Source organism: Bufo gargarizans, chromosome 4, assembly GCF_014858855.1.
Source record: "Bufo gargarizans isolate SCDJY-AF-19 chromosome 4, ASM1485885v1, whole genome shotgun sequence".
In the NCBI taxonomy this organism is placed as follows: domain Eukaryota; kingdom Metazoa; phylum Chordata; class Amphibia; order Anura; family Bufonidae; genus Bufo; species Bufo gargarizans.
The window spans coordinates 211,138,468-211,165,304 of record NC_058083.1 but is presented as its reverse complement, the minus strand read 5'-3'; the positions used below and the strand labels follow the sequence as shown (position 1 = coordinate 211,165,304).

The window sequence follows — 26,837 nt, the reverse complement described above, 5'->3', positions numbered from 1 at the left end:
TCATGCACTGTGGAGATCACTGTTAATGGGGCAGGCATTGTGGAGGTCATTGTTAAAGGGGCGGGTACTGTATGGGTCACTGTTATGATACTGTTGATATCTTTTAACGACACACGGAAACATGAAATAAATTAAATAGACCCGTGCAAAGCCAGGTCCTTCTGCTAGTATATATATATATATTTCTTAGCACACATAAATTGAAGTATGCCTCTTGATAAATTTGGTGCATCTTGGGCTATCTGTCAAGCCAAAAAAGATCTACTCCTGCTTTAAAATATTATTATTTATTACAGCAGAATTAGAAACACATTTTGTGGCAATGCATGGCTGTGTGTATTGATTTTGAAAATCCTGCTTGTGATGTTGCAGTCTTATGACTTATGGTCTATAGAGCAACTTAAATCCACAATATACATATAATACACCCATACAGTACACACAGACACCATGAGTGACTATAGATACAATTTTCTGGCAACCAACCTGCTACCACAGACCATCTGAAATTCTTCTTGTGCAGTGTCCAATTGAAGCTGTGGTTAGTCATGATGTATATATTCTGTTTTTGTAACCTCTGCTACTATCTTTTACTATATTTTGCTGTATTATCATAAAGCGTCATTATTACTGGTAAGAACTGATATGCTCTCATTAGTTTGTGTATGGGTGAAGTTTAGTAGTACAACCCCATATCCTGTTGTAGAGCGCTGAGGAAACAAGCAATACATGTAGTTAATAACAGGCCAAGGTTGTTCATTAATACAAATCTTTTTGATGGATATTTTTTATTTCATAAAAACAGTTATGGTTGTAACTCTTCCAAGAACCCCCTAATTAGCTCAATCACTTCTCAATCTGAACCAAATCTCTGGTTAGTTATTGGTCACATTTTAGTCACAGCTCACACAGCTATTTGGATGAAAAAACCCAGTTCCCCCCAACAGTGGAGGAAATAAAAATTTTTTTATACAAATTGTATTATGTATTATCATTGTAATATGACAAAACAAATATGACAAGTTTAAAGCAAATTGGAAATCTGGGGGAAGAGTTCATCCAAACATATCTTACATAAGGTTATTGGACATTATTGTAACAATATATATGGAGCCTTCATTAACAATCAAAAATAAAGTAAAAAAAAAATCTTCTCCCAGCAATAAATCCATAAGTTATGTACATGCAAACAATGACTTTTTATAGTCAATTTATAAGACAATTTATAATGCAAAGAAATCACGATCTGTATTTTCCTGATACTTTTATTTTCACCTGAACATAGAGATAACAGTTAATATTTTAATTTATTTTTTCTTATTTTTTTTGTTTATTTTATATATTTTTTATAATGTAAAACATCAATTATAGTATTGCAGACTATGGATAATAATAAAAACATAAAAAAAAAAAAAAAACAGGCCAGGTCAAGGCTGACAGAGTTCATGCAAATCTGTGAAACAGCAGAGAATTAGTGAACAGACACAAGTAGACCAATGCATAATAGCTCTTTTACAGGAGAAAGCTAGCTAGAGAGAGACCTAGCAAGATCAATGCATAGGAGAGGAAGTAAAGTCAGAAGAGCAGCTATATAGCAACAGCTGATTGGCAATTAGATACAGTCAAGCCCAGCTCACAGAGCAGTAGAACCCAAGCAGTGCTGAAGACAGAGGTACAATCAATATAAGCCCTAATTCATGCATCAGAAGCTGGCACCTGTGCTCACAGGACAGTGGTGGCTATGAACCGCCATTGTAACAGAATTTCCCATGGTCATGGCACTGTTCTAAGGGCCATGAAAGGGATTAGTGCCCTAGAACACCCCAGCCATTACTGTGGTGTTCCAACTGTCCTCTTGAGGTCTAACCACCATCCCTGTGCCAGTTGCTACTGGTTAGCCTTTGGTCACTGCACTTGCTAGCATCGTACCTTATTGTGCTTCATAAGGGTATGCTCGCACACAGCAAAATTTGATTTGTAAAAGTCCCCTCAAATGCTGCAGGCACAAACCTATACATATGGTTTGGACAGTCACAGAAATGTCTGTAATAGATCTGCCTGTGAACATACCCTGACTGTTCACATTAATAAGAGATATTGGGTTATGTACTGCAATGATTTATAGATTAGCAATCCATTTATCATCTTCAGCTTTGTAATTTCATGTATGTACCAATTTCAGAAACGTAAATACTTTTGTAACACCTTTTTAAACTTTTTAAAATTTAGGGTTCAACACTGCAATGGGAGACCTAATACGTTCAATTCTCTATCCAAAACCCATTAATTTGAAACTTCACAGAGAGGTGTGGAAAGTCATCACTGGACTAATGGTGCTTTCTGTTGCTGGAATAATTTATACTGTTGTGATTTATTCACTAAATGGAGTAAGTATTTCTTCCTGTTATAACCTCTTATCTATCCTCAGCACTTTAGGATGTAATAACACAAAAGTTCCACTTTCCTTATTCACTGCTATAAAGGCATATTGTTTCCTAACACTTTTTGTTTAGTTTTTTGTATCTATAGTAATTAGAGATGTGTGAAGTTTTCACAAATTCGATTCGGACGCTTCGCATAATTGTTCCCAAAATTTTGATTTGATCCAAATTCATTTCTGACGAAGCGCGTTATAAATCAGCTATTTGCCTGCTGCAGGGAGTGTGTATCTCTGTGTACATCCCTGTGCTTTGCAGAAACGTGCATAGCTAGTCCGCTGTTGTACAGTAGTGAAACAGTTATTGTAAATCAGTATGACAGGCAGTTGACAGGCGTCACTCTTAAACTCTGTTCACACTTTACTTATTTGGTCAGTTACAGGTCAAAAACTGATCAAATAACTTCGTAGTGCTTCCGTGCACCCCCTCCTGTGCCGAATTACTCACGGACATCGGACCACTTGCTTGCTGCGGGAGGTGCAGGTGCGGATGTCCCGAACGCTGTCTCTCCCTCCCTGTTGTGTGCGTCCTGAGCTGTACTTGGTGGTGTCCGCTCCGTGTGCTGCGTCCCCTGTGTACTGCCTGGTGGAACTGGATGGTCTGCTGTCCGGCTGGCTTCCTGTGCCGGTGTTGGATCTGCAGGGGTCTTCAGGCTCCCTGTCTGTCTCCGGTGTTTCATCTTCCTGCTCATTTCTTTTTGGACGGGGTGTGAAGACCGGCGGTTCATCTCCATAGCCTTTCTGGATTGGTGCTGTGATCCGGATCAGACTGCGAATATCGTGGTTGGGTGAGATCTAACCTGATTGACTCCCCCCCCCCCCCCCTTGGATATTGTGTTCTTGTTTGTGATTTCTGGCTTTCCTCGCCTCCTCAGCTAACTACAGTTCCCCTTTTTCTAACCCCTCATCACCGAGTTTTCTGTTTCTGTTATTGTTTATTTGGAAATTGAGCCAAAGGAAAAGGGGAGAAAGAGGGAGAGAGAGAAGGGAAAAAATAAGGAAAAAATACAAAATAAATAAATAAATATATAAAAGGGAGCTGAGGAGGGGGCGGTGAGGAAGAAAGGAAATAAAGAAGGAAGAAAGGGGGGGAAAAAGGGGGTAAAGGAGAGAAAGGGAAAAAAAGAGAAAATTTAAAAAAAAAAAAAGGAAAAAAATTAAAAAGGAAATTTTTTTTTAAAAAATGGCCCCTAAACAGAATAGACGCTTAACAAACCTGACTGGGGGTAAGGCAATGCAGAAACAAATTGAGTCTTCTAGAATTGACCAGTTTCTGAGATCTCCAAAGCACAAGGTTGGGATTAAAAGTGAAGCCGTATATTAGCACGAGAGAGAATATTTCAGAACACAGACCAGAGGAGGCACTTGAGGGGGACTCCCATATTGGAGATGGGGAAACTTTTATGGATAACTCCTCTCCATTAGAGGAAATTTTATCAGCTGTTAATAATAATAATGGAAAGGCGATACAAAGCATGGCAGTGAAATTGGGGTCAATACAGACAGATGTTCTTATTATAAAGGACAATTTGACAAAGATCCGGGATAGAATTAAAGAATTAGAAAATACAGTGATCAATTTGGAGCAAGAAGCTACCTGAAAAAACAAAACAAAAAAAACAAACGGTTGATTTAGAAGATCAGTCAACAAGATCTAATGTACAAATTATTTGGCTGAGGATGATAAAAATCTAGTAGGAATAATACAATCCATTATTTTTGACAATTTCGGGAAGGAATATTTTTCACCCTTATTTTTAATCGAAAAGGCCCATCGAATCCCTGGGGGTAAACCCATTCCGGGGCGGCTGCCAAGGACAGTGATAATTAAGATCTTGGCCGCTTCTGATAGAGATATGATTTTGAGGTGAGCACGAGATTCCCCCTCGATTTTGCATAATGGATGTAAACGCTCTTTCTTTCCGGATTTTTCAAAGGGAGTGCAAGATAAGAAACACGCTTTTCTGGACGTTAAGAAACGTCTTCAGTCCAAGGATATTAAGTACTCTTTTTTATATCCGGCTGAACTAAGGATTGTGTTTAATGATAATGTTCTCTTTTTTGATACTCCAGATGCGGCTACCGATTGGTTAGACCGGAAAAATGTTTAAAATTTGTGTTTTTTTTACTATTTTTGGAGGTTCGGCTGAGGGAGTGGGGGAGGGATGGTCCTAGTTAGGGGGTCTGTCACAGGTAGTGATGGAGCAAGAGGGTCACAGGGTTTTGGGCGGGGAGGGAGAGGGGGGAGGAACCTCAGAGTATGCTGTCTGCCCGGTGGGTTTTAATTTTTTGTGTGTTTTTTCCGTAGTTGAGTAATGGTTAAGATTTTATCTTGGAATGTCAGGGGCCTTGGATAGAGAGCTAAAAGACAGGCATTGATGGACACAATTCAGAGTTACCTCCCTGCAATAGTCTGTTTGGTTGAGACTCATTTTTCAGGGACAGTGACCCCTCATTTGGGGGGAAGTCTGGGCAGCACAGATTTACCATTCAAAATGTAATAGTTACTCTAGAGGGGTATCAGTCTTGATACACCAAGCAGTGAATTTTGTCCTGACTGATTCCTGGATAGATGATCAGGGAAGATTTGTTTTTCTCTATGGTAGACTTTGGGGTTAGCCATATATCCTTGCCTTTTTTTTTTATATACCTCCATCATTCTCCTTGCACCCCCTCAATTGCTTGTTGTCCTTTGTGGAATGGTGGCCAGATTGTCGGTTGGTTCTGACAGGCAACATCAACAATGTGATGGATCCCAGTAGAGACAGGTTGACAGCAGATCCCAGCACCACAATCAGTGGGACTGAGACGCTGCTGTCACGTTTCTGCCGAGAGACTGGCTTTGTGGATGTGTGGGAGTATATGGGGAGGGCAAAGAGTGCCTTCTCATGTGTTAGCAATGGAGGGAGGTCAATGTCCAGGATTGACCTGGCACTGACCAATAGAGACAATATTAGAAATATTAAATCATTTAAATACGGGACGAGAACTCTCTCAGATCACTCTCCCTCTCAATAGAAATTCTGGTAGGGTCAGGTCAGGTCAAATCAGACTCGTTATTTAGATTGAACCCACATTGGTTGGCTATAATGGATGACTATCAGTTTATTTAAAAAAAGATAACCTCCTTTTGGCAGATTAATTACCCCTCAGCTGGTATTGGCTGTGTATGGGATACTTTGAAGGCCTATATGAGGAGGTTGTTTATCAGCAATATCTCTGCACTAAGAGGATCATTTAAGAGAAGAGAATTAATTAACCAATCGCCACACAAGAAGTTCTTGTATTGCTCCCCAATAACCATCTAAAAGGGGGCAATCCCAAAACAGATAAAGATAGTCTGAATTCGGGCTCCCATAACGTATGCAGTTGGAGTTATCTTGTAGTCCACGCCTCTAAAGCCACAGCGACATTACATATGTCCTGTGCATAATATTAAACTGAACAACTATGTGCCTCAAAAGATAGGTTAGGGTAAGTGAGTCTCCAGGACTTTTGTCCAGGTGAGAGACAATCCAAAAAACATGTCATGTCCTGCTTAGCCTTGACGTAATTATTTTTCTTTATTAGACTGTGCAAAAATCTCGACGTGTCTATACTTAGTAAAGTTCTATCCACAATACTACAAAGTGACAATCGTAACTGAAAATATCTAAACCAAACTATTTCTCCTGTGTTTTCCTTCTGCACAATCTCCTCAAGAGAGAGGATCCGACCATCACCAACTACTTGCGCTATGTAGTGAATATTCTTAGACCTCCAGTACTGCTGGCAATCAAGGTCCCCCAGCACTGGAAGTCTTTGATTTAACCATAGTGGAGTGCAAACCTATGGGGATGTGATGGAAAGCCAGCGCCTGATCAATTTCCAGGCCCTGGTAACAAGCTTAACTAAACTTCCAAACTCCTGCCTCTGACTCATTAGGCATTCTGACTCTAATAGAGTAAAGAAGTCAAGAAAACCAAATTGATCCACTAATTTTTTACATAGGGGGCTGGACTCCCACTCATGAAAAAGACATAGCTGAGACACAATAAAATATCCTCTGAAACTGGGAAGGTTCAAACCCCCCCCCCCCCCCCCCCCGTTCCAGCGGCATTGCAAAATTATCCAGTTTCAGCCTTACCCGCTTTCTCCCCCATAACAAATCATTGATCATCTTCTCTATCAATTTAAAGAATTTGTGCTCTATCCAAACTGGGGAATTTCGGAGAACATAAAGCAGTTGGGGAAGAACTATCATTTTCACCAAGGAGACCCTACCAATGCCATATTTTAATTTTAGATCTAATCTTCATAATGGCCGGGAGTAAATTAAGTTGAACATAGTCCTGAATATTAGCAGAGACATTTATCCCCAAGTACTTCATGGAATCCTCGACCCCCAGGTCCAGAGGTAGATTCTCCACTAACCATTGTGGCTTATCTATAGGGAGGAGGGTGGTTTTGGACCAATTTACATCCAGGCCCGAGAACCTGGAGTACAATTCTACAATCTCCATAACTTTTGGCAGGATGATATTGGTCTGTTGCATAAAAAACAGAATATCGTCTGCATACAAAGAAATCCGATCATGATCTCCCGCAATCCCAAATCCAAGAACCCCCGAATCCTGTCTGATTTTTATGGCCAAAGGCTCAATATAAATGTTAAATAGGAGTGGCTAGAGAGGACATCCTTGACGGATGCCTCTCTCCAACATCAAAGTCCTAGTCAGGGTCCGATTGATCCTAAGTTTGGCCAAGGGGGATTTGTAAAGCAAACGGACCATGGCTATAAACCTTGGACCAAATCCCATTCTTCCCATCACCCTCCAGAGGAAACTCCACTCAACCCTGTCGAAGGCCTTTGTGGCATCTAACAACAGGATCGAGCGGGCAGTCCCCCCGGAGGTTTGAATATTAGCAAACAAGTGATGTATATTATAATGGGTACCCCTCCCGGGCATAAACCCATTTTGGTCTGGGTGAATTAGTGATGTAATCACCTTGGAAAGTCAATTAGCCAGGACCTTGGAGAGCAGGTTAATATCAGTATTAATTAAAGAAATAGGTCTATAAGCACCCATCTCCAAAATATCTTTATCTTTTTTTGGAATTAAAACAGTCAGTTTCTCATACAGTGCCTCATACATGGAGGTAGGGAGGCCTTCTCCCTGCAGCCCCTTTGTAAATACTTCTGAAAGATACAGGAGGACTATATCCCCATATTTCCTGTAAAATTCATACGGAAGGCCATCCAGCCCCGGAGACGAGCTACCCCATATTGATCCAAGGGCCAAATGGATCTCCTGGACGGTTATCTCCCTCTCCAGGGAGACTCTCTGGCCTTCTGAAAGAACCGGAAAAGAAAGACCATTCAGATAAGCGTCCACAAGGCTGTCCAGCACAGGAGGAGCCGCCCTGTAGACCGCTGCAAAGTATTCCCGAAAAACCTCAGCTATACCCTCCAAATCTCATATGATCCTACTGTCAGGCCCACGAATGCCAGTTATTTCCTTCCTCCTGTTCTCTTGTTGCTTAACTATCCTAGCTAAGAGCCTGCCTGGTCATCCTGACTCCAAAAAATATTTCTGTCCCTTAAAAAACAAACTATGGTGGGCCTTATCAAAGAGAAAATTTTTAAGGTCCTGACTGGCTTTCTGCATTTTTTCTCTATTTTGTTCCGTTTTTTGAATGATGAACTGCTCCGTAGTACTACCACCATATCCGGGAGAAGTAGGTAGCAGAGAGGAGGGAGGAGGCAGGCCGGGAGGACGGTCGCTGGCAGAGTGAGTCACTACGTCATACGCCCACGCCGCCTGTTTCATTCATAAAGTGGGCGGCGCAGGCGCGTGACGTAGTGACTCACGCTGCCAGCGCCCGTCCTCCCGGCCTGCCTCCTCCCTCCTCTCTCCTCTCTGCTACCTACCGAGCGTTTGTAAGTATACAGGCGCTGATTATGCGATTACGGTATATACATAACAATTAACTATTAGAGATACGATTATACAGTGAGCGGGGCCCGTGTAGTAGAATACAGTCACTGCACGGGCCCCTATGTTGTACTGGGCAACCCTGAAACAAAAACTCTGCCCAGTACAACAGAGGGAGCTGCAGACACTGGAGCCTATACCGGGCGAACGGAGCGCCCACAGATATACTGTAGTTAGTTTTTAGTTTTTAAAGTAGTGAAAAGGTCCTCTTTAAGGGGTTCTATATACCTGTTTCCACTAAATACTGATAGAAATAGAAATACCTATTTTTGTCTGCAAGAGCAGACAATAATAGGACATTTTCTAATTTTTTTCCAGAGCCGCGGACCAGAAGATTGGCGGTGCGCTCCGGAAATGCGGAAGCGGACAGCACACTGTGTGCTGTCCACATCTATTCCTTTCCTATAGAGAATGAATGGGTTCGCAGGGTCTGCACTCGTTCCGCACAATTGCGGAACGAATGCGGACCACAATTAAGGACGTGTGAATGGAGCCTAAGGGGTTTGATTTACCGTCTTCCAGCAAATACTCATTAAGGGGTTCTATATGCATGTTTCCACAAAATACTGATAGAGGGGATTGATATACCGGCTTCTACCAAATATTGATTGAGGCCTGCGATACACCGGCTTCAACAAACACTGCTCTTCTATAGGGACGTTGTCACTGGGTCATTTTGAAAATGACAGGCAGAGGAAGAGGCAGGCCACTCCACAGGGGTGGTAGGGGTCGGGCAGGTGCACCAAGCCGGAGCCTAAATTGGAGAAGGTGCGTGTGATTACGTCAAATGATGCACCAGAGTTCGTTGAGTGGCTCACTCAGCCTTCCGCTTCTGCACCCTCCTCATCCTCTGTATCTGCACCCTCCACACTCTCTGCTGTGTGCACCCTCAAAGACACCACCACCACCACCATATCCCCTCCACTCGAGTCAGAGGAATTATTTTCCCATCCATTCCCAGACCTTACCGATGCATAGCCATTCTTGGCATCGGATCAGGAAGAGGAGGTAGTAACGGCTGCCGCCCAGCAATCTGATGACAGTACCCAGATCAGCCCAATGGCTGTTGCTGCCTACTCCGAGATCTCTAATGTCAGTGGTGGTGAAGGTGACAATAATGACGTGTCGATGGATGTCACATGGGTGCCCACAAGAGAGGAAGAGGAGGGGAGTTCATAGGGAGAGACAGAGCAGCAGATATGGAGGAGAAGGAGATAAAGCAGGCAGAACTCTCAGTGCAAAGGAGGCAAAAAGCAGACTAAAAATGTATCTCGAGCGAGCCATCCACCATGTACAGTCACATCTGGCGCTCTCAGGATGCCGACACATGGCTCGGCAGTGTGGGCTTTTTTTTATGTGTCAGCTGCTGACAATAGTGTTGCCATCTTCAGCCCGTGCTGCATAAGTTGCGGTAAGCCCAACACTCACCTAGGGATGACCACCTAAAAAGGCACCTGGCCTCCCATCACCGAGCCCAGTGGGAGCAACACTGTCATAACCCACAAAACCACACTCCCAGCGCTCCACACCCTGCCTCTTCTCCTTTTTCTCTCTCCTCCCATTTGTCCTCCACTTCCCCTTTCACCGTGACCTAATCGAGTTAATCTGGAAAACGGCAGGCTTCCGTGGACCAAATGTTCGAATGTAAAAAGTTGATGACTCTGGATAACCCTCTTGCCCGACGGCTGACCGCTGGTTTGTCGGAACTGCTAGCCTGCTAACTGCTGCCATATAAACTGGTGTAATTGGAGGCCTTTAGGAAATTTGTGGCCATTGGCACACCACAATGAAAGGTCCCCGGATGGAAATATTTCCCTCAGAAGGGCATCCCAGATCTATATGGCCATGTTCAGCGACAAGTGAATGTATCTCTGGCACACAGTGTTGGTGCCAAGATACATCTGACCAAGGACACGTGTTCTAGCAAACATGGACAGGGAAGGTACATAACTTTTTCTGCCCACTGGGTGAACCTTCTGACAGCTGTCAAGCATGCAACCCGTTGCAATGGTGTGGATTTGGTGTTACCGCCACGGATTGCATGCAGTTCTTCCTCTTCTTCTCCTCCTCCTACTCCACTGCTACTGCCTCTTCCAGTGCACCACCCAAGCTCCATAGAACCTATTTGACGTGCCAGGTGAGAAGTTGCCATGATGTGTTGCAACTGTTGTGCCTGGAAGCCAAAATCCACACTGTTCCTGCACTGCTTTGAGCTCTGCAGTCACAGGCCAATCAGTGGCTAACCCAGCTCAATTTGACAGTTGGTAAAGTGGTGTGCGACAACGGTGCAAATCTGCTGACCATGCTGAAAACAGGGCAAAATGACACACGTGTGCCGTGCATGGCACACGTCCTAAAACTTAGTCGTGCAGCGATTCGTTGCCAAATACTCCAGGATCCAGAATGTCTTTCGGCGGGCCAGGAAAATCTCTGCCCATATTAGAAGATCTTAAACGGCCATGTCTCGCCTTGCTGAAGTTCAGAGGCGAAACCCCCTACCTGTCAGGTGTCTCTACTTTGCATATGTTTGATAGGCTGCTCTAGCAGCAACTTGCCATAAACGACTACCTGTATGAACTCTGCAGCAGGACAGGTTCTGGGGAGCTTGGTTTCTTTTCACTGCGCCAGTGGCTGCTCATGCGCGACACATGCAGACTTCTGCAGCAACTGGTCAGTCGCAGCCAGGGCACCATTAGTGACATCGTACCTTACGCCTTCTTTCTGGAGTGTGCATTTTGTTGTGTCATTGATCAAGCCGTCGAGGAGCAGGAGCAGGTAGATGAGTAATGAATTCCAAGGGGGGCCTACTCCCTCTGAGACAAGTCAGCAGGAGTCTTAAGACGAGTCAGAGGAGGATGGTGTCTGGGGGGAGGAGGTGGAACAAGAAGAGCAGGCTTTAAACTTTTCTGTGATCCCTGGTGTTGTCCGTGAATGGGGGGAGGAGACCGAGGACGATGAGCAGGAGCCAGGGCGCTCAACCACTTCCAATTTAGTGCAAATGGGGGCCTTCATGCTCCAGTGTTTGAAGAGGGACCCCGTATAAAATGCATAAAGGGCAAGGACCAGTACTGGGTGGCAAAGTACTTAGTCTCCAATACAAACACAAAATGGCGGACATGTTACCAGCATCACAGAGGGCTGGCAGAATGCAGTATTTCCAGGCATTGCTTCGAGGGATGCTGCATACTGCTGTTGCGGGAGCTGACAGAGAAATTTTCACTCACAGTGAAACAGTTGAGGGTATCAATCCTACCTCGCAATCAAGAAGAGAGCAGTTTGAAGATGTGTGGATATGAGATCATTCTTGCAGCCGCCCTCCGCATCCAGCCTCAGGGAACACCTAGACCGACAGGTGTCCAACTACATCGGGTTAATGGCCGATGTGGATACTCTTAGAAACGAGAAACCCCTGTACTCCTGGGTGTGCAGGCCAGAGCTGGCACAATTTGCCATGGAACTCTTGGCTTGCCCCTTGTCGAGTGTCCTGTCCAAAAGTTTGTTCAGTGCAGCAGGGGTAGATAGTGACTGATGAGCACACTTGCCTAGCTCACGACAGTGTGGGCTACCTCACATTTCTAAAAATGAATGGATCTCGGAGGAATTCAACACCTCTGACTACCACGTGTAATTGAATTTTCTCATGCCAGCCCATACATATCCGCCACCACCCAGAACAAAGAATGGTCACTGTCTTATGTAAATACAGCGGCATAAAAGGCCTTTTGTTTGGGCCTTGGAGGAATTCAACACCTGTGACGACCTCGTGTTATCGAATTTCACCTATTATCATTTGGGGTTTATTCAAGAAGGGGGATTTTGTTAGCCTTTTTTTTTTATCCAATTTTATATTTTTAGTTCTTTTAAACATATGTATTTGACATGTATTTGTACTGCCCTGCAGTAAAAATGATATCCATTGATCATCTGATATACCTCCAGCCACATAATTATTTTATATTTTCTGTACAGTGAATTCATCATTTTTGGGGCCTGTGATCTAACTGGCCAACAGTGAAATAGTTTTATGTTGACTGCCCAATGTACCACCAGCCACATAATCACTTGTTCTATTCTGTATGGTGAATGAATAATTTTTGGGGCCTGTACTCCACTGGCCTGTAGTAAAATTGATATCCAATGACCGTCTAATATACTTACAGCCACATAAACACTTGATGTTCTCTGTCCGGTGAATGTCCAATGTTTGGGGCCTGTACTCCACTGGCCGACAGTACAATTTTTAGCCAGTAACTGCCTAATGTACCTCCAGCCACATAATCACTAGGGATGAGCGAATCCGAACTGTATAGTTCGGGTTCGTACCGAATTTTGGGGTGTACGTGACACGGACCCGAACCCGGACATTTTCGTAAAAGTCCGGGTTCGGGTTCGGTGTTCGTCGCTTTCTTAGCACTTTTTGAAAGCCTGCAAAGCAGCCAATCAACAAGCGTCATACTACTTGCCCCAAGAGGCCGTCACAGCCATGCCTACTATTGGCATGGCTGTGATTGGCCGGAGCACCATGTGACCCAGCCTCTATTTAAGCTGGAGTCACTTAGCGCCGCCCATCACTCTGCTCTGATCAGCATAGGGAGAGGTTGAAGCTGCGACGTTAGGGCGAGATTAGGCAGTGATTAACTCCTCCAAAAGACTTCATTCAGAGATCGATCTGCAGCTGTGGATGATTGAACTGCTGCTATTGAATTGCTCACTGTTTTTAGGCTGCCCAGAGCGTTTTTCAGTCACTTTTTCCTGGGGTGATCGGCGGCCATTTTGTGTCTTGTGGTGTGCCAGCACAAGCTGCCACCGAGTGCATTTAACCCTCAATGGTGTGGTTGTTTTTTGGCTAAATCCTACATCAGGGTCAAGCTGTCACACCAAGTGCATTTAACCAGCAATAGTGTGGTTATTTTTTGGCCATATACTACATCAGGGGCAATCTGAGAATGTCACCAAGTGCATTTAACCCTCAATGGTGTGGATGTTTTTTGGCTAAATCCTACATCAGGGTCAAGCTGTCACACCAAGTGCATTTAACCAGCAATAGTGTGGTTATTTTTTGGCCATATACTACATCAGGGGCAAGCTGAGCCTGTCACCAAATGCATTTAAGCCTCAATGGTGTGGTTATTTTTTGGCCATATCCCAGTCTAATTCTGTCAGTAAACGTATACCTGTCACCCAGCGCCTAAATAATAGGCCTCAAATTTATATCCAGCAAAATCTGTCGTTACTGCTGTGGCTGGTCAAGTTATTTAGTGTCCATCAAAGCACAGTTTTTGTTCTGGGTTGAAATACAATTCCCAATTTAGCAATTTCCTAATTTAGTGGTTTCTGCTGTATCAGAGCTATTTTAAATCTATCCCTAAAAGGGTATATAAGATTCAAGGTGCACATAGGGTCATTCTGAATCACTTCACACACACGCTACTGTGCATTTCCAAGTCTAATTCTGTCAGTAAACCTATACCTGTCACCCAGCGCCTAAATACTAGGCCTCAAATTTATATCCAGCTAAATCTGTCGTTACTGCTGTACTGCTGTGGCTGGTCAAGTTATTTAGTGTCCGTCAAAGCACATTTTTTGTTCTGGTTTGAAATACAATTCCCAATTTAGCAATTTCCTAATTTAGTGGTTTCTGCTATATCAGAGCTATTTTAAATCTATCCCTAAAAGGGTAAATAAGATTCAAGGTGCACATAGGGTCATTCTGAATAACTTCACACACACGCTACTGTGCATTTCCAAGTCTAATTCTGTCAGTAAACCTATACCTGTCAACCAGCGCCTAAATACTAGGCCTCAAATTTATATCCAGCTAAATCTGTCGTTACTGCTGTACTGCTGTGGCTGGTCAAGTTATTTAGTGTCCGTCAAAGCACATTTTTTGTTCTGGGTTGAAATACAATTCCCAATTTAGCAATTTCCTAATTTAGTGGTTTCTGCTGTATCAGAGCTATTTTAAATCTATCCCTAAAAGGGTATATAAGATTCAAGGTGCACATAGGGTCATTCTGAATAACTTCACACACACGCTACTGTGCATTTCCAAGTCTAATTCGGTCAGTAAACCTATACCTGTCACCCAGCGCCTAAATACTAGGCCTCAAATTTATATCCAGCTAAATCTGTTGTTACTGCTGTGCCTGTATTAGTGTAATACGGTACCTAAATAGATAGCCAGATAGTGTTAGATGTCTGTGAAAAAAGGCCTGAATTGGAATTCAATACATTGGACCAAATAATATTTTTCTTATTGTGGTGAACGGTAACAATGAGGAAAAGATCTAGTAAGGGACGCGGACGCGGACATGGTCGTGGTGGTGTTAGTGGACCCTCTAGTGCTGGGAGAAGACGTGGCCGATTTGCCACAGCCACACGTCCTAGTGTACCAACTACCTCAGGTCCCAGTAGCCGCTATAATTTACAGTGATATTTGGTGGGGCCCAATGCCGTTCTAAGGATGGTAAGGCCTGAGCAGGTACAGGCATTAGTCAATTGGGTGGCCAACAGTGGATGCAGCACGTTCACATTATCTCCCACCCAGTCTTCTGCAGAAAGCGCACAGATGGCACCTGAAAACCAAGCCCATCAGTCTGTCACATCACCCCCATGCATACCAGGGAAACTGCCTGAGCCGCAAGTTATGCAGCAGTCTCTTATGCTGTTTGAAGACTCCGCTGGCAGGGTTTCCCAAGGGCATCCACCTAGCCCTTCCCCAGCGGTGGAAGACATAGAATGCACTGACGCACAACCACTTATGTTTCCTGATGATGAGGACATGGGAATACCACCTCAGCATGTCTCTGATGATGACGAAACACAGGTGCCAACTGCTGCGTCTTTCTGCAGTGTGCAGACTGAACAGGAGGTCAGGGATCAAGACTGGGTGGAAGACGATGCAGGGGACGATGAGGTCCTAGACCCCACATGGAATGAAGGTCGTGCCACTGACTTTCACAGTTCGGAGGAAGAGGCAGTGGTGACACCGAGCCAACAGCCTAGCAAAAGAGGGAGCAGTGGGCAAAAGCAGAACACCCGCCGCCAAGAGACTCCGCCTGCTACTGACCGCCGCCACCTGGAACCGAGCACCCCAAAGCAGGTTCAAGGAGTTCCCTGGCATTGCACTTCTTCAAACAATGTGCTGACGACAAGACCCGAGTGGTTTGCACGCTGTGCCATCAGAGCCTGAAGCGAGGCATTAACGTTCTGAACCTTAGCACAACCTGCATGACCAGGCACCTGCATGCAAAGCATGAACTGCAGTGGAGTAAACACCTTAAAAACAAGGAAGTCACTCAGGCTCCCCCTGCTACCTCTTCTGCTGCTGCCGCCTCGGCCTCTTCTGCTGCTGCCGCCTCGGCCTCTTCCTCCGCCTCTAGAGGAACGTTGGCACCTGCCGCCCAGCAAACAGGGGATGTACCACCAACACCACCACCTCCGTCACCAAGCATCTCAACCATGTCACACGGCAGCGTTCAGATCTCCATCTCACAAACATTTGAGAGAAAGCGTAAATTCCCACCTAGCCACCCTCGATCCCTGGCCCTGAATGCCAGCATTTCTAAACTACTGGCCTATGAAATGCTGTTATTTAGGCTGGTGGACACAGACAGCTTCAAGCAGCTCATGTCGCTTGCTGTCCCACAGTATGTTGTTCCTAGACGGCACTACTTCTCCAAGAGAGCCGTGACTTCCCTGCACAACCAAGTATCCGATAAAATCAAGTGTGCAGTGCGCAACGCCATCTGTGGCAAGGTCCACCTAACCACAGATACGTGGACCAGTAAGCACGGCCAGGGACGCTATATCTCCATAACTGCATACTGGGTAAATGTAGTGGCAGCTGGTCCCCAGGCTGTCACGGCTGTAAATGAGAGTGTACACAGAGAATAACAACTGACGGACCCACTCTAGGGAGGAATAAGGGTGACCCCTGTCAGACCCTAAAAGCTCTCCCTAAGCTGCTATGCGCATGTCCGGATCCGAATGGTAGATCGAGACATGCCCACGTACCTGAGGCTGAAGACCACTGAAACCCCTACAATAGTGGAAGGGGCACAGCCACCGGTGCCCTGCTCAGTATATGGAGGGAACCGGGGTCGACTCGGATCCAGTCAGCAAAGAATAGATAAACACAATGTCTGTACACTTAACTGAGGTGCTGCAGCCGCAGTGCAAACAGATCCGAAGTCAGCAGACGATATCTGAAGTACTCGCATCAGCAGGACACAGATCCAGTGAAGAGAAGTAACACAGGTGAAGACACACAAGCGAGAGATACAGCTCAAAATGAAGAGTATAATCCGCACCTCTACAAAGGAGGAGGGGTGATTTAAAGGCAGCGAAATCAAACACAGGAGGAACAGCTGGGAGGAAGGAAACCAAAAGTAAAGACCTCATCACAGAGGCGGAGAAACAGGGAAGAGAACTCCTCCTAGCTCTAGTAGTGACATCATCACAGGGGTGTGAAAACAGAGCTATGAGAACGTCTCAAAGCTCTGGTAGTGACACAGGCAGAGAGCTGTTTGGCGCACGTCCTTCCGCCGCCAAGGATCGCAGGGCAACATTCGTTGCCTCCTGTTGCCACCTCCTCCTACTCAGCTTCCTCCTCCTCTTCTTCCACCTGCTCATCCAGTCAGCCACACACCTTCACCACCAACTTCAGCACAGCCCGGGGTAAACGTCAGCAGGCCATTCTAAAACTCATATGTTTGGGGGACAGGTCCCACACCGCACAGGAGTTGTGGCGGGGTATAGAACAACAGACCGACGAGTGGTTGCTGCCGGTGAGCCTCAAGCCCGGCCTGGTGGTGTGCGATAATGGGCAAAATCTCGTTGCAGCTCTGGGAATAGCCGGTTTGACGCACATCCCATGCTTGGCGCATGTGCTGAATTTGGTGGTGCAGAAGTTCATTCACAACTACCCCGACATGTCAGAGCTGCTGCATAAAGTGCGGGCCGTCTGTTCGCGCTTCCGGCGTTCACATCCTGCTGCTGCTCGCCTGTCTGCGCTACAGCGTAACTTCGGCCTTCCCGTTCACCGCCTCATATGCGACGTGCCCACCAGGTGGAACTCCACCTTGCACATGCTGGACAGACTGTGCGAGCAGCAGCAGGCCATAGTGGAGTTTCAGCTGCAGCACGCACGGGTCAGTCGCATTACGGAACAGCACAACTTCACCACCAATGACTGGGCCTCCATGCAAGACCTGTGTGCCCTGTTGCGCTGTTTCGAGTACTCCACCAACATGGCCAGTGGCAATGACACTTAGAGCGATGATGGAAGAGGAGGTGGCCCAGGAGGAGGAGGAGGAGGAAGAGGGGTCATTTTTAGCACTTTCAGGCCAGTCTCTTCGAAGTGACTCAGAGGGAGGTTTTTTGCAACAGCAGAGGCCAGGTACAAATGTGGCCAGCCAGGGCCCACTACTGGAGGACGAGGAGGACGAGGATGAGGAGGAGGTGGAGGAGGATGAGGATGAAGCCTGGTCACAGCGGGGTGGCACCCAACGCAGCTCGGGCCCATCACTGGTGCGTGGCTGGGGGGAAAGGCAGGACGATGACGATACGCCTCCCACAGAAGATAGCTTGTCCTTACCCCTGGGCAGCCTGGCACACATGAGCGACTACATACTGCAGTGCCTGCGCAACGACAGCAGAGTTGCCCACATTTTAACGTGTGCGGACTACTGGGTTGCCACCCTGCTGGATCCACGGTACAAAGACAATGTGCCCATCTTAGCGTGATAGGAAGATGCGCGAGTACAAGCGCACATTGGTAGACGCGCTACTGAGAGCATTCCCAAATGTCACAGGGGAACAAGTGGAAGCCCAAGGCCAAGGCAGAAGAGGAGCAAGAGGTCGCCAAGGCAGCTGTGTCACGGCCAGCTCCTCTGAGGGCAGGGTTAGCATGGCAGAGATGTGGAAAAGTTTTGTCAACACGCCACAGCTAACTGCACCACCACCTGATACGCAACGTGTTAGCAGGAGGCAACATTTCACTAACATGGTGGAACAGTACGTGTGCACACCCCTCCACGTACTGACTGATGGTTCGGCCCCATTTATGTTCTGGGTCTCTAAATTGTCCACGTGGCCAGAGCTAGCCTTTTATGCCTTGGAGGTGCTGGCCTGCCCGGCGGCCAGCGTTTTGTCTGAACGTGTATTCAGCACGGCAGGGGGCGTCATTACAGACAAACGCAGCCGGCTGTCTACAGCCCATGTGGACAAGCTGACGTTCATAAAAATGAACCAGGCATGGATCCCACAGGACCTGTCCATCCCTTGTGCAGATTAGACATCAACTACCTTCCCTTAACCATATATTATTGTACTCCAGGGCACTTCCTCATTCAATCCTATTTTTATTTTCATTTTACCATTATATTGCGAGGCTACCCAAAGTTGAATGAACTTCTCCTCTGTCTGGGTGCCGGGGCCTAAATATATGCCAATGGACTGTTCCAATGTTGGGTGACGTGAAGCCTGATTCTCTGCTATGACATGCAGACTGATTCTCTGCTGACATGAAGACAGTTTCTCTGTTACGGGACCTCTCTCCTCTACCTGGGTGCCTGGGCCTAAATATATGCCAATCGACTGTTCCAATGTTGGGTGATGTGAAGCCTGATTCTCTGCTATGACATGCAGACTGATTCTCTGCTGACATGAAGCCAGATTCTCTGTTACGGGACCTCTCTCCTCTGCCTGGGTGCCTGGGCCTAAATATATGCCAATCGACTGTTCCAATGTTGGTAGACGTGAAGCCTGATTCCCTGCTATGACATGCAGACTGATTCTCTGCTGACATGAAGACAGAATCTCTGTTACGGGACCTCTCTCCTCTGCTTGGGTGCCTGGGCCTAAATATATGCCAATCGACTGTTCCAATGTTGGGTGACGTGAAGCCTGATTCTCTGCTATGACATGCAGACTGATTCTCTGCTGACATGAAGCCAGATTCTCTGTTACGGGACCTCTCTCCTCTGCCTGGGTGCTGGGCCTAAATATATGACAATGGACTGTTGCAGTGGTGGCTGACGTGAAGCCTGATTCTCTGCTATGACATGCAGACTGATTCTCTGCTGACATGAAGCCAGATTCTCTGTTACGGGACCTCTCCCCTCTGCCTGTGTGCTGGGCCTAAATATATGACAATGGACTGTTACAGTGGTGGCTGACGTGAAGCCTGATTCTCTGCTATGACATGTAGACTGATTCTCTGCTGACATGAAGCCTGATTCTCTGTTACGGGACCACTCTCCTCTGCCTGGTTGCTGGGCCTAAATATATGACAATGGACTGTTGCAGTGGTGGCTGACCTGAAGCCTCATTCTCTGCTATGACATGCAGACTGATTCTCTGCTGACATGAAGACAGATTCTCTGTTACGGGACCTCTCTCCTCTGCCTGGGTGCCTGGGCCTAAATATATGCCAATGGACTGTTCCAATGTTGGGTGACGTGAAGCCTGATTCTCTGCTATGACATGCAGACTGATTCTCTGCTGACATGAAGCCAGATTCTCTGTTACGGGACCTCTCTCCTCTGCCTGTGTTCTGGGCCTAAATATATGACAATGGACTGTTACAGTGGTGGCTGACGTGAAGCCTGATTCTCTGCTATGACATGCAGACTGATTCTCTGTTGACATGAAGCCAGATTCTCTGTTACGGGACCTCTCTCCTCTGCCTGGGTGCTGGGCCTAAATATATGACAATGGACTGTTGCTGTGGTGGCTGACGTGAAGCCTGAGTCTCTGCTATGACATGCAGACTGATTCTCTGCTGACATGAAGCCAGATTCTCTGTTATGGGACCTCTCTCCTCTGCCTGGGAGCCTGGGCCTAAATATATGCCAATGGACTGTTCCAATGTTGGGTGACGTGAAGCCAGATTCTCTGCTATGACATGCAGACTGATTCTCTGCTGACATGAAGCCAGATTCTCTGTTACGGGACCTCTCTCCTCTGCCTGTGTGCAGGGCCTAAATATATGACAATGGACTGTTGCAGTGGTGGCTGACGTGAAGCCTGATTCTCTGCTATGACATGCAGACTGATTCTCTGCTGACATGAAGACAGATTCTCTGTTACGGGACCTCTCTCCTCTGCCTGGGTGCTGGGCCTAAATATATGACAATGGACTGTGGCAGTGGTGGCTGACGTGAAGCCTGATTCTCTGCTATGACATGCAGACTGATTCTCTGCTGACATGAAGCCAGACTCTCTGTTACGGGACCTCTCTCCTCTGCCTGGGTGCCGGGGCCTAAATATCTGAGAATGGACTGTTCCAGTGGTGGCTGACGTGAAGCCTGATTCTCTGCTATGACATGCAGACTGATTCTCTGCTGACATGAAGCCAGATTCTCAGTTACGGGACCTCTCTCCTCTGCCTGTGTGCTGGGCCTAAATATATGACAATGGACTGTTGCAGTGGTGGCTGACGTGAAGCCTGAGTCTCTGCTATGACATGCAGACTGATTCTCTGCTGACATGAAGCCAGATTCTCTGTTACGGGACCTCTCTACTCTGCCTGGGTGCCTGGGCCTAAATATATGCCAATGGACTGTTCCAATGTTGGGTGACGTGAAGCCTGATTCTCTGCTATGACATGCAGACTGATTCTCTGCTGACATGAAGCCAGATTCTCTGTTACGGGACCTCTCTCCTCTGCCTGGGTGCTGGGCCTAAATATATGACAATGGACTGTTACAGTGGTGGCTGACGTGAAGCCTGATTCTCTGCTATGACATGCAGACTGATTCTCTGCTGACATGAAGCCAGATTCTCTGTTACGGGACCTCTCTCCTCTGCCTGGGTGCTGGGCCTAAATATATGACAATGGACTGTTGCACTGGTGGCTGACGTGAAGCCTGATTCTCTGCTATGACATGCAGACTGATTCTCTGCTGACATGAAGACAGATTCTCTGTTACGGGACCTCTCTCCTCTGCCTGGGTGCTGGGCCTAAATATATGACAATGGACTGTTGCAGTGGTGGCTGACGTGAAGCCTGATTCTCTGCTATGACATGCAGACTGATTCTCTGCTGACATGAAGCCAGACTCTCTGTTACGGGACCTCTCTCCTCTGCCTGGGTGCCGGGGCCTAAATATCTGAGAATGGACTGTTCCTTTGGTGGCTGACGTGAAGCCTGATTCTCTGCTATGACATGCAGACTGATTCTCTGCTGACATGAAGCCAGACTCTCTGTTACGGGACCTCTCTCCTCTGCCTGGGTGCTGGGCCTAAATATATGACAATGGACTGTTGCAGTGGTGGCTGACGTGAAGCCTCATTCTCTGCTATGACATGCAGACTGATTCTCTGCTGACATGAAGCCAGACTCTCTGTTACGGGACCTCTCTCCTCTGCCTGGGTGCTTGGCCTAAATATATGACAATGGACTGTTGCAGTGGTGGCTGACGTGAAGCCTGATTCTCTGCTATGACATGCAGACTGATTCTCTGCTGACATGAAGCCAGACTCTCTGTTACGGGACCTCTCTCCTCTGCCTGGGTGCCGGGGCCTAAATATCTGAGAATGGACTGTTCCAGTGGTGGGTGACGTGAAGCCAGATTCTCTGCTATGGGACCTCTCTCCAATTGATATTGGTTAATTTTTATTTATTTTATTTTAATTTTAATTCATTTCCCTATCCACATTTGTTTGCAGGGGATTTACCTACATGTTGCCGCCTTTTGCAGCCCTCTAGCCCTTTCCTGGGCTTTTTTACAGCCTTTTTAGTGCCGAACAGTTCGGGTCCCCATTGACTTCAATTTGGTTCGGGTTCGGGACGAAGTTCGGATCGGGTTCGGGACCCGAGCCCGAACATTTCCGGGAAGTTCAGCCGAACTTTTCGAACCCGAACATCCAGGTGTCCGCTCAACTCTACTTCTGACCACTGCCACGTGCCCATAGAGCAGTTTACCACCACATATGGGGTATTTCTGTAAACTGCAGATTTAGAGTAATATATATTGAGGTTTATTTTGCTTTTTACCCTTTCACTTTGTAATTAACATTTTCTGGTGAAATTAACCAATTTTTGGGTGTATAGTACCACTGCTATACCTATTAGGCCGGTAAAAAATTAAAATAAATTCTCATTTACATTTCCGGGTGAAATTCACAAATTTTTGGGTGTATAGTACCACTGCTATACCTAGCAGACTGGTAAAAAAATAAAAATAAATTATCAGTTACATTTTATAATGAAATTAACAACTTTTGGGGTGTATAGTACCACTGTTATACCTAGTAGACAGGTTAAACAAAAAATAATAATTGTCATTTACTTTTTCAGGTGAAATTAGCCAATTTTTAGGTGTATAGTACCACTGCTATACCTAGTAGGCCGGTTAAAAAATAAATAAATTGTTATTTACATTTTAGGGTGAAATTCACCAATTTTGGTGTGTATGGTGCCACTGCTATACCTAGTGGACAGGTAAAAAAAAAAAAAAAAATAGTCAGTTACATTTTCTGGTGAAATTAACAAATTTTTGGGTGTATAGTACCACTGCTAATTGTATTAGACAGGTTAAACAAAAAAAAAGTCCGTTATATATTTTGGTGAAATTCACCAATTTTTAGGTGTGATGCACCACTCATATACCTAGTAGACCGAAAAAAAAATCTAAAAAATTGTCAGTTAAATTTTTGGGTGAAATTCACCAATTTTTGGGTGTAATATAACCCTCCTCTACCTAGTTTAATACATTTCTATAATTTTTCTGTTACATTCTTGGGTTGACATTATACAATGTTAGACGTGAATAAACACCTGCTATGCATAGGTGACAGGGAATAAAATGTAATAAATGCGCACCACATCCTTTCATTCAATGCTTAAACTTTGAAAAGTTGTCACACTTTTATTCTATAATACTTTTTTCCATATTTTAACTCTGTAATTTTAAATTTGAAAAAATGAATCCTCCCTTGGTTGGGTCTCTCTTTTTCACGCTCTCTCTCTGGCCTGGAACCCTGAATCCCCGCCACCCATGATCACCATGGTAGGCTCATAAAAGAACATTGAAAGTTGATATCAAATTGGATCGTGAACATCTCGGGAACGTGCAACATGGTTGGGCAGTAAGTGCACACACACCTACACGAACTGACTGACAGGGGTCAGCCCCTGCAACTTCTGGGTCTCCAAATTGGGTATACGGCCTGAGCTTGCCCTTTACCCCTGGCTGCCCTGCAGCCAGTGTATTGTCTGAACGTCTGTTTAGCATGACTGGAGGGGGTTATCACAGGTTATATTTCCCAATGTTTTGGGGTGTACCCTAATTTTAAAAATAAAATTTAAAACCAAAAAGCAGTGTAGGCTACCTCCTCCTCCACCGCCGCTTCCACCTTCACCACCACATTCACCGCCTCCTCAACCTCCTACTCCATATGGACCTGGTCCTCCTAGATCAAGATTATTTTTTATTTTTACGTATTTTATGTTATTTTAAGTCATTTACCTATCCACATTTGTTTGCAGGGCACTTGCCATGCTCTTAACCACATCATTTTGACGCCATTTGCAGCACTCTAGCCCTTTTCATGACATTTTTACAGCCATTTTAGTGCTCAAAAGTTCGGGTCCCCATTGACTTCAAAGGGGTTCGGGTTCGGGGTCAAGTTCTCGTCAAGTTCGGGTCCCGAACTCAAACTTTTTCTGAAGTTTTCCGCTCAACTCTAATCCCAAAACTGGAGGTGGATCCACCGAAGTTATGAAGAGACGCAGGCCTCTCTTTGGCATATCCAGTGCCAGTTCTAAATGTAAGACAGCCACTCATCTGCCCCCAATAAGGCTCAATTATTGGAAGCTTTCAAATAGGACAAAGTATAAAACGTGCCAAGGTGCAGGGTATTTTTCAACACGCTGCTTATTACACCTTTAAACATGACTTTATCCAAAGCTATGTGTGTCAGTGACACTCTGTCATTATTTTCTACTGTTGTTATTCATCCCATAGCTGTAAAAATTAACAATATGAAAGACACACATGCTTTCTGAGACGTGTTATCTAAACTAAATGTGTTAAACAAACACCTTCAACTACTTTTAAATGGCTTTTGTATCAAGATAACGTGATGAGTTAAGAGTTTGTGTGTTAACCCTGCTTCATCTGTAGAAGTTTTTCAGGAAAAATCTGTGTTTTAAAGGACTAGATGGGGCTACATACAAATTTCCAGGGGAAATGGAGCAACTTTGGTTTGTAACGAATAGATTTGGAACCGAACCAATCTTTTGGGGAGATTCGCTCATCTCTACCCCTGAGTCACCTAAAATGCTTGTGCATGCCCTTTTAATCTACTCTGTGGCCTCCTATCTAGAAGCCTAGCACCCCTCCAATCTATCTTCAATTCTTCTGCCTGGTTAATCCACCTCTCCTTTCGTTTTTCCTCTGCCGATCCCCTCTGCCAATTCCTTCACTTGTTCCCCATTGCCCAGCAAATGCAGTTTAAAATACTGACAACTACATTTAAGGCCATCCACAATCTGTCCCTCCTTACTTCTCCCGCCTGCTTTCCTGATAAATTCCTACATGTAACGTCCGATCCTCATGGGTCCTACTTTTTTTCTCTCCTCTCATCTGTGCTTAGTTACATAGTTACATAGTTAAGACATAAGTCCATCAAGTTCAACCAAGGGATAGATGGGAATGCAAATCCCTGTTCTTCACATAATCGTTTAAAAGATTTTTCCCGTGCATTCCCCATAATGTGGAACTTGCTAACCCAGCACATCAGACTCCCTCCCCCAACATTCATTTCAAACCGTCAAACACAACTTGAAAGCCCACCTCTTCAGTAAAGCCTACCACCTACAATGAGCATGCTGCCACCATACAACCAGATGAGCAGCTTTTACAGCCACTGTGTCCCACCCAGTTTCCTTCTGGATTGTAAGATCTGGAGGACAGGATTCTCCTTCCCATCTGTCGCTTTTTGTTATTTGTTTCATGTTTATTGTATTAGAATTTTTTATATTATGTACATGTGTTCTTGATGAGTGTCTTCTACTTCTTAATGAGCATCTTTGCTGTGTTTCATGATATATCTAATGTCTTGGACATTTTTTGTACCCTCCTAACTGATACCTTTAAAGAATAAGATGCCTTTGATTTGTTGTAAGCCATTTATGGACCATGGCATTTGCTGTAAAATGCAACTAAGAAAATGTTAGAAAAATCCCACTAGAACATCTGAACTTTATATGGGGTTAATCAGAATCACTTTAAATGATGACAGCTGTCAGTGTACAGACACTATTTAACATGAGTTTAAGGCCTCTTGTACATGGCCATTGTGTGGCCGTACAATGCATTGAGGACCGCAATTTTCTGGTATACGGTGTAACAGAAAAAAAATCAAAACACATGATTCGCCATTTTTAGGTCACCTTGTCCCTCCCCAAAAAAATCAAAACCCAAAAACCTTGTCAGAGTTGTGGGTTTTTTCAATTTCAACCCACAAATAATTATTCCCCCATTTTCCAGTACCAGACATGACAAATTAAATGATGCCATTAGAAAATACGACTTATTCCCCCAAAATAAGTGCTCATATGGTTATATGAATTGAAAATGTAAAAAGTTATGTCATATGTTTTTTTTTTGTTTTTTTGTTTTTCACAAAAAAAAAACTGATGTGTGAATATCCCATTGACTTATATAGGTCAGTGTGCTATTTTTTAAAAACGCATAGCATACAGAGAAAAATACGGTTACATACATAACATAACTACTTACAACTATAGTAGTGACATCAGATATTTATGACTGAAAATAAAATAAAAAACTGTTTTGTCTACTGATATTATGAATTACTATTTACTTTTCTTTTTTGTTTCCATATATTTTGTAGGCTACAGCAAAGGATTTGGTAATCATGAGTTTTGTCATGACCACTGTTACAATTCCATTTGCACTGCCTCCAGCTTTGACCACCTGTACCCTTTACTCACAAACTCGCTTAAAAAAGCAAGGGATATTTTGCATCAGTCCTCAACGGATTATTGTCTGTGGACAGTTGAACCTTGTCTGTTTTGATAAAGTATGTCTTACAGCTTTACTATATTGTTATATTTAGTGATATCAAACATATTTACATGGTTTAACAGTTTTTACATCACATAAATTCTTTGCTTTAGGATTCTTTCAAATTGTGTCAAATTGTTGTTAATATTTATAGTGTCTGTCACACAAAGGGAACCTATGTTGTCACATCATTAAGAGGAAGTCTCCTGCTTGAAACTCTCTTTCTATGAACCAAAAGGTAGAGTCTTTCTGTACGGGAAGCTCCCATTCTGGTGAACCTAGGCTTTCCTTGAGTTATAAGTACCCACCATAGAACAAATGTGTAGTTAGATGCATCTTCTCTTGCAATAAACAACTGATTACTGGCAGTTACAGAAGTTGGAA

The 26,837-nt window shown here is 44.9% G+C and overlaps 1 protein-coding gene across 1 annotated transcript in view; it reads left to right on the top strand.

Annotated features, from left to right (window-relative positions):
* The window catches only part of LOC122936381 (probable cation-transporting ATPase 13A5), a 652,597-nt gene that overhangs the window by 333,648 nt on the left and 292,112 nt on the right, over positions 1–26,837 (top strand). Inside the window, exons 11-12 of the mRNA XM_044292565.1 lie at positions 2,230–2,387; positions 26,281–26,469. Coding sequence (XP_044148500.1) covers positions 2,230–2,387; positions 26,281–26,469 — 347 coding nt within the window. The remainder of the gene's footprint in view (positions 1–2,229; positions 2,388–26,280; positions 26,470–26,837) is intronic.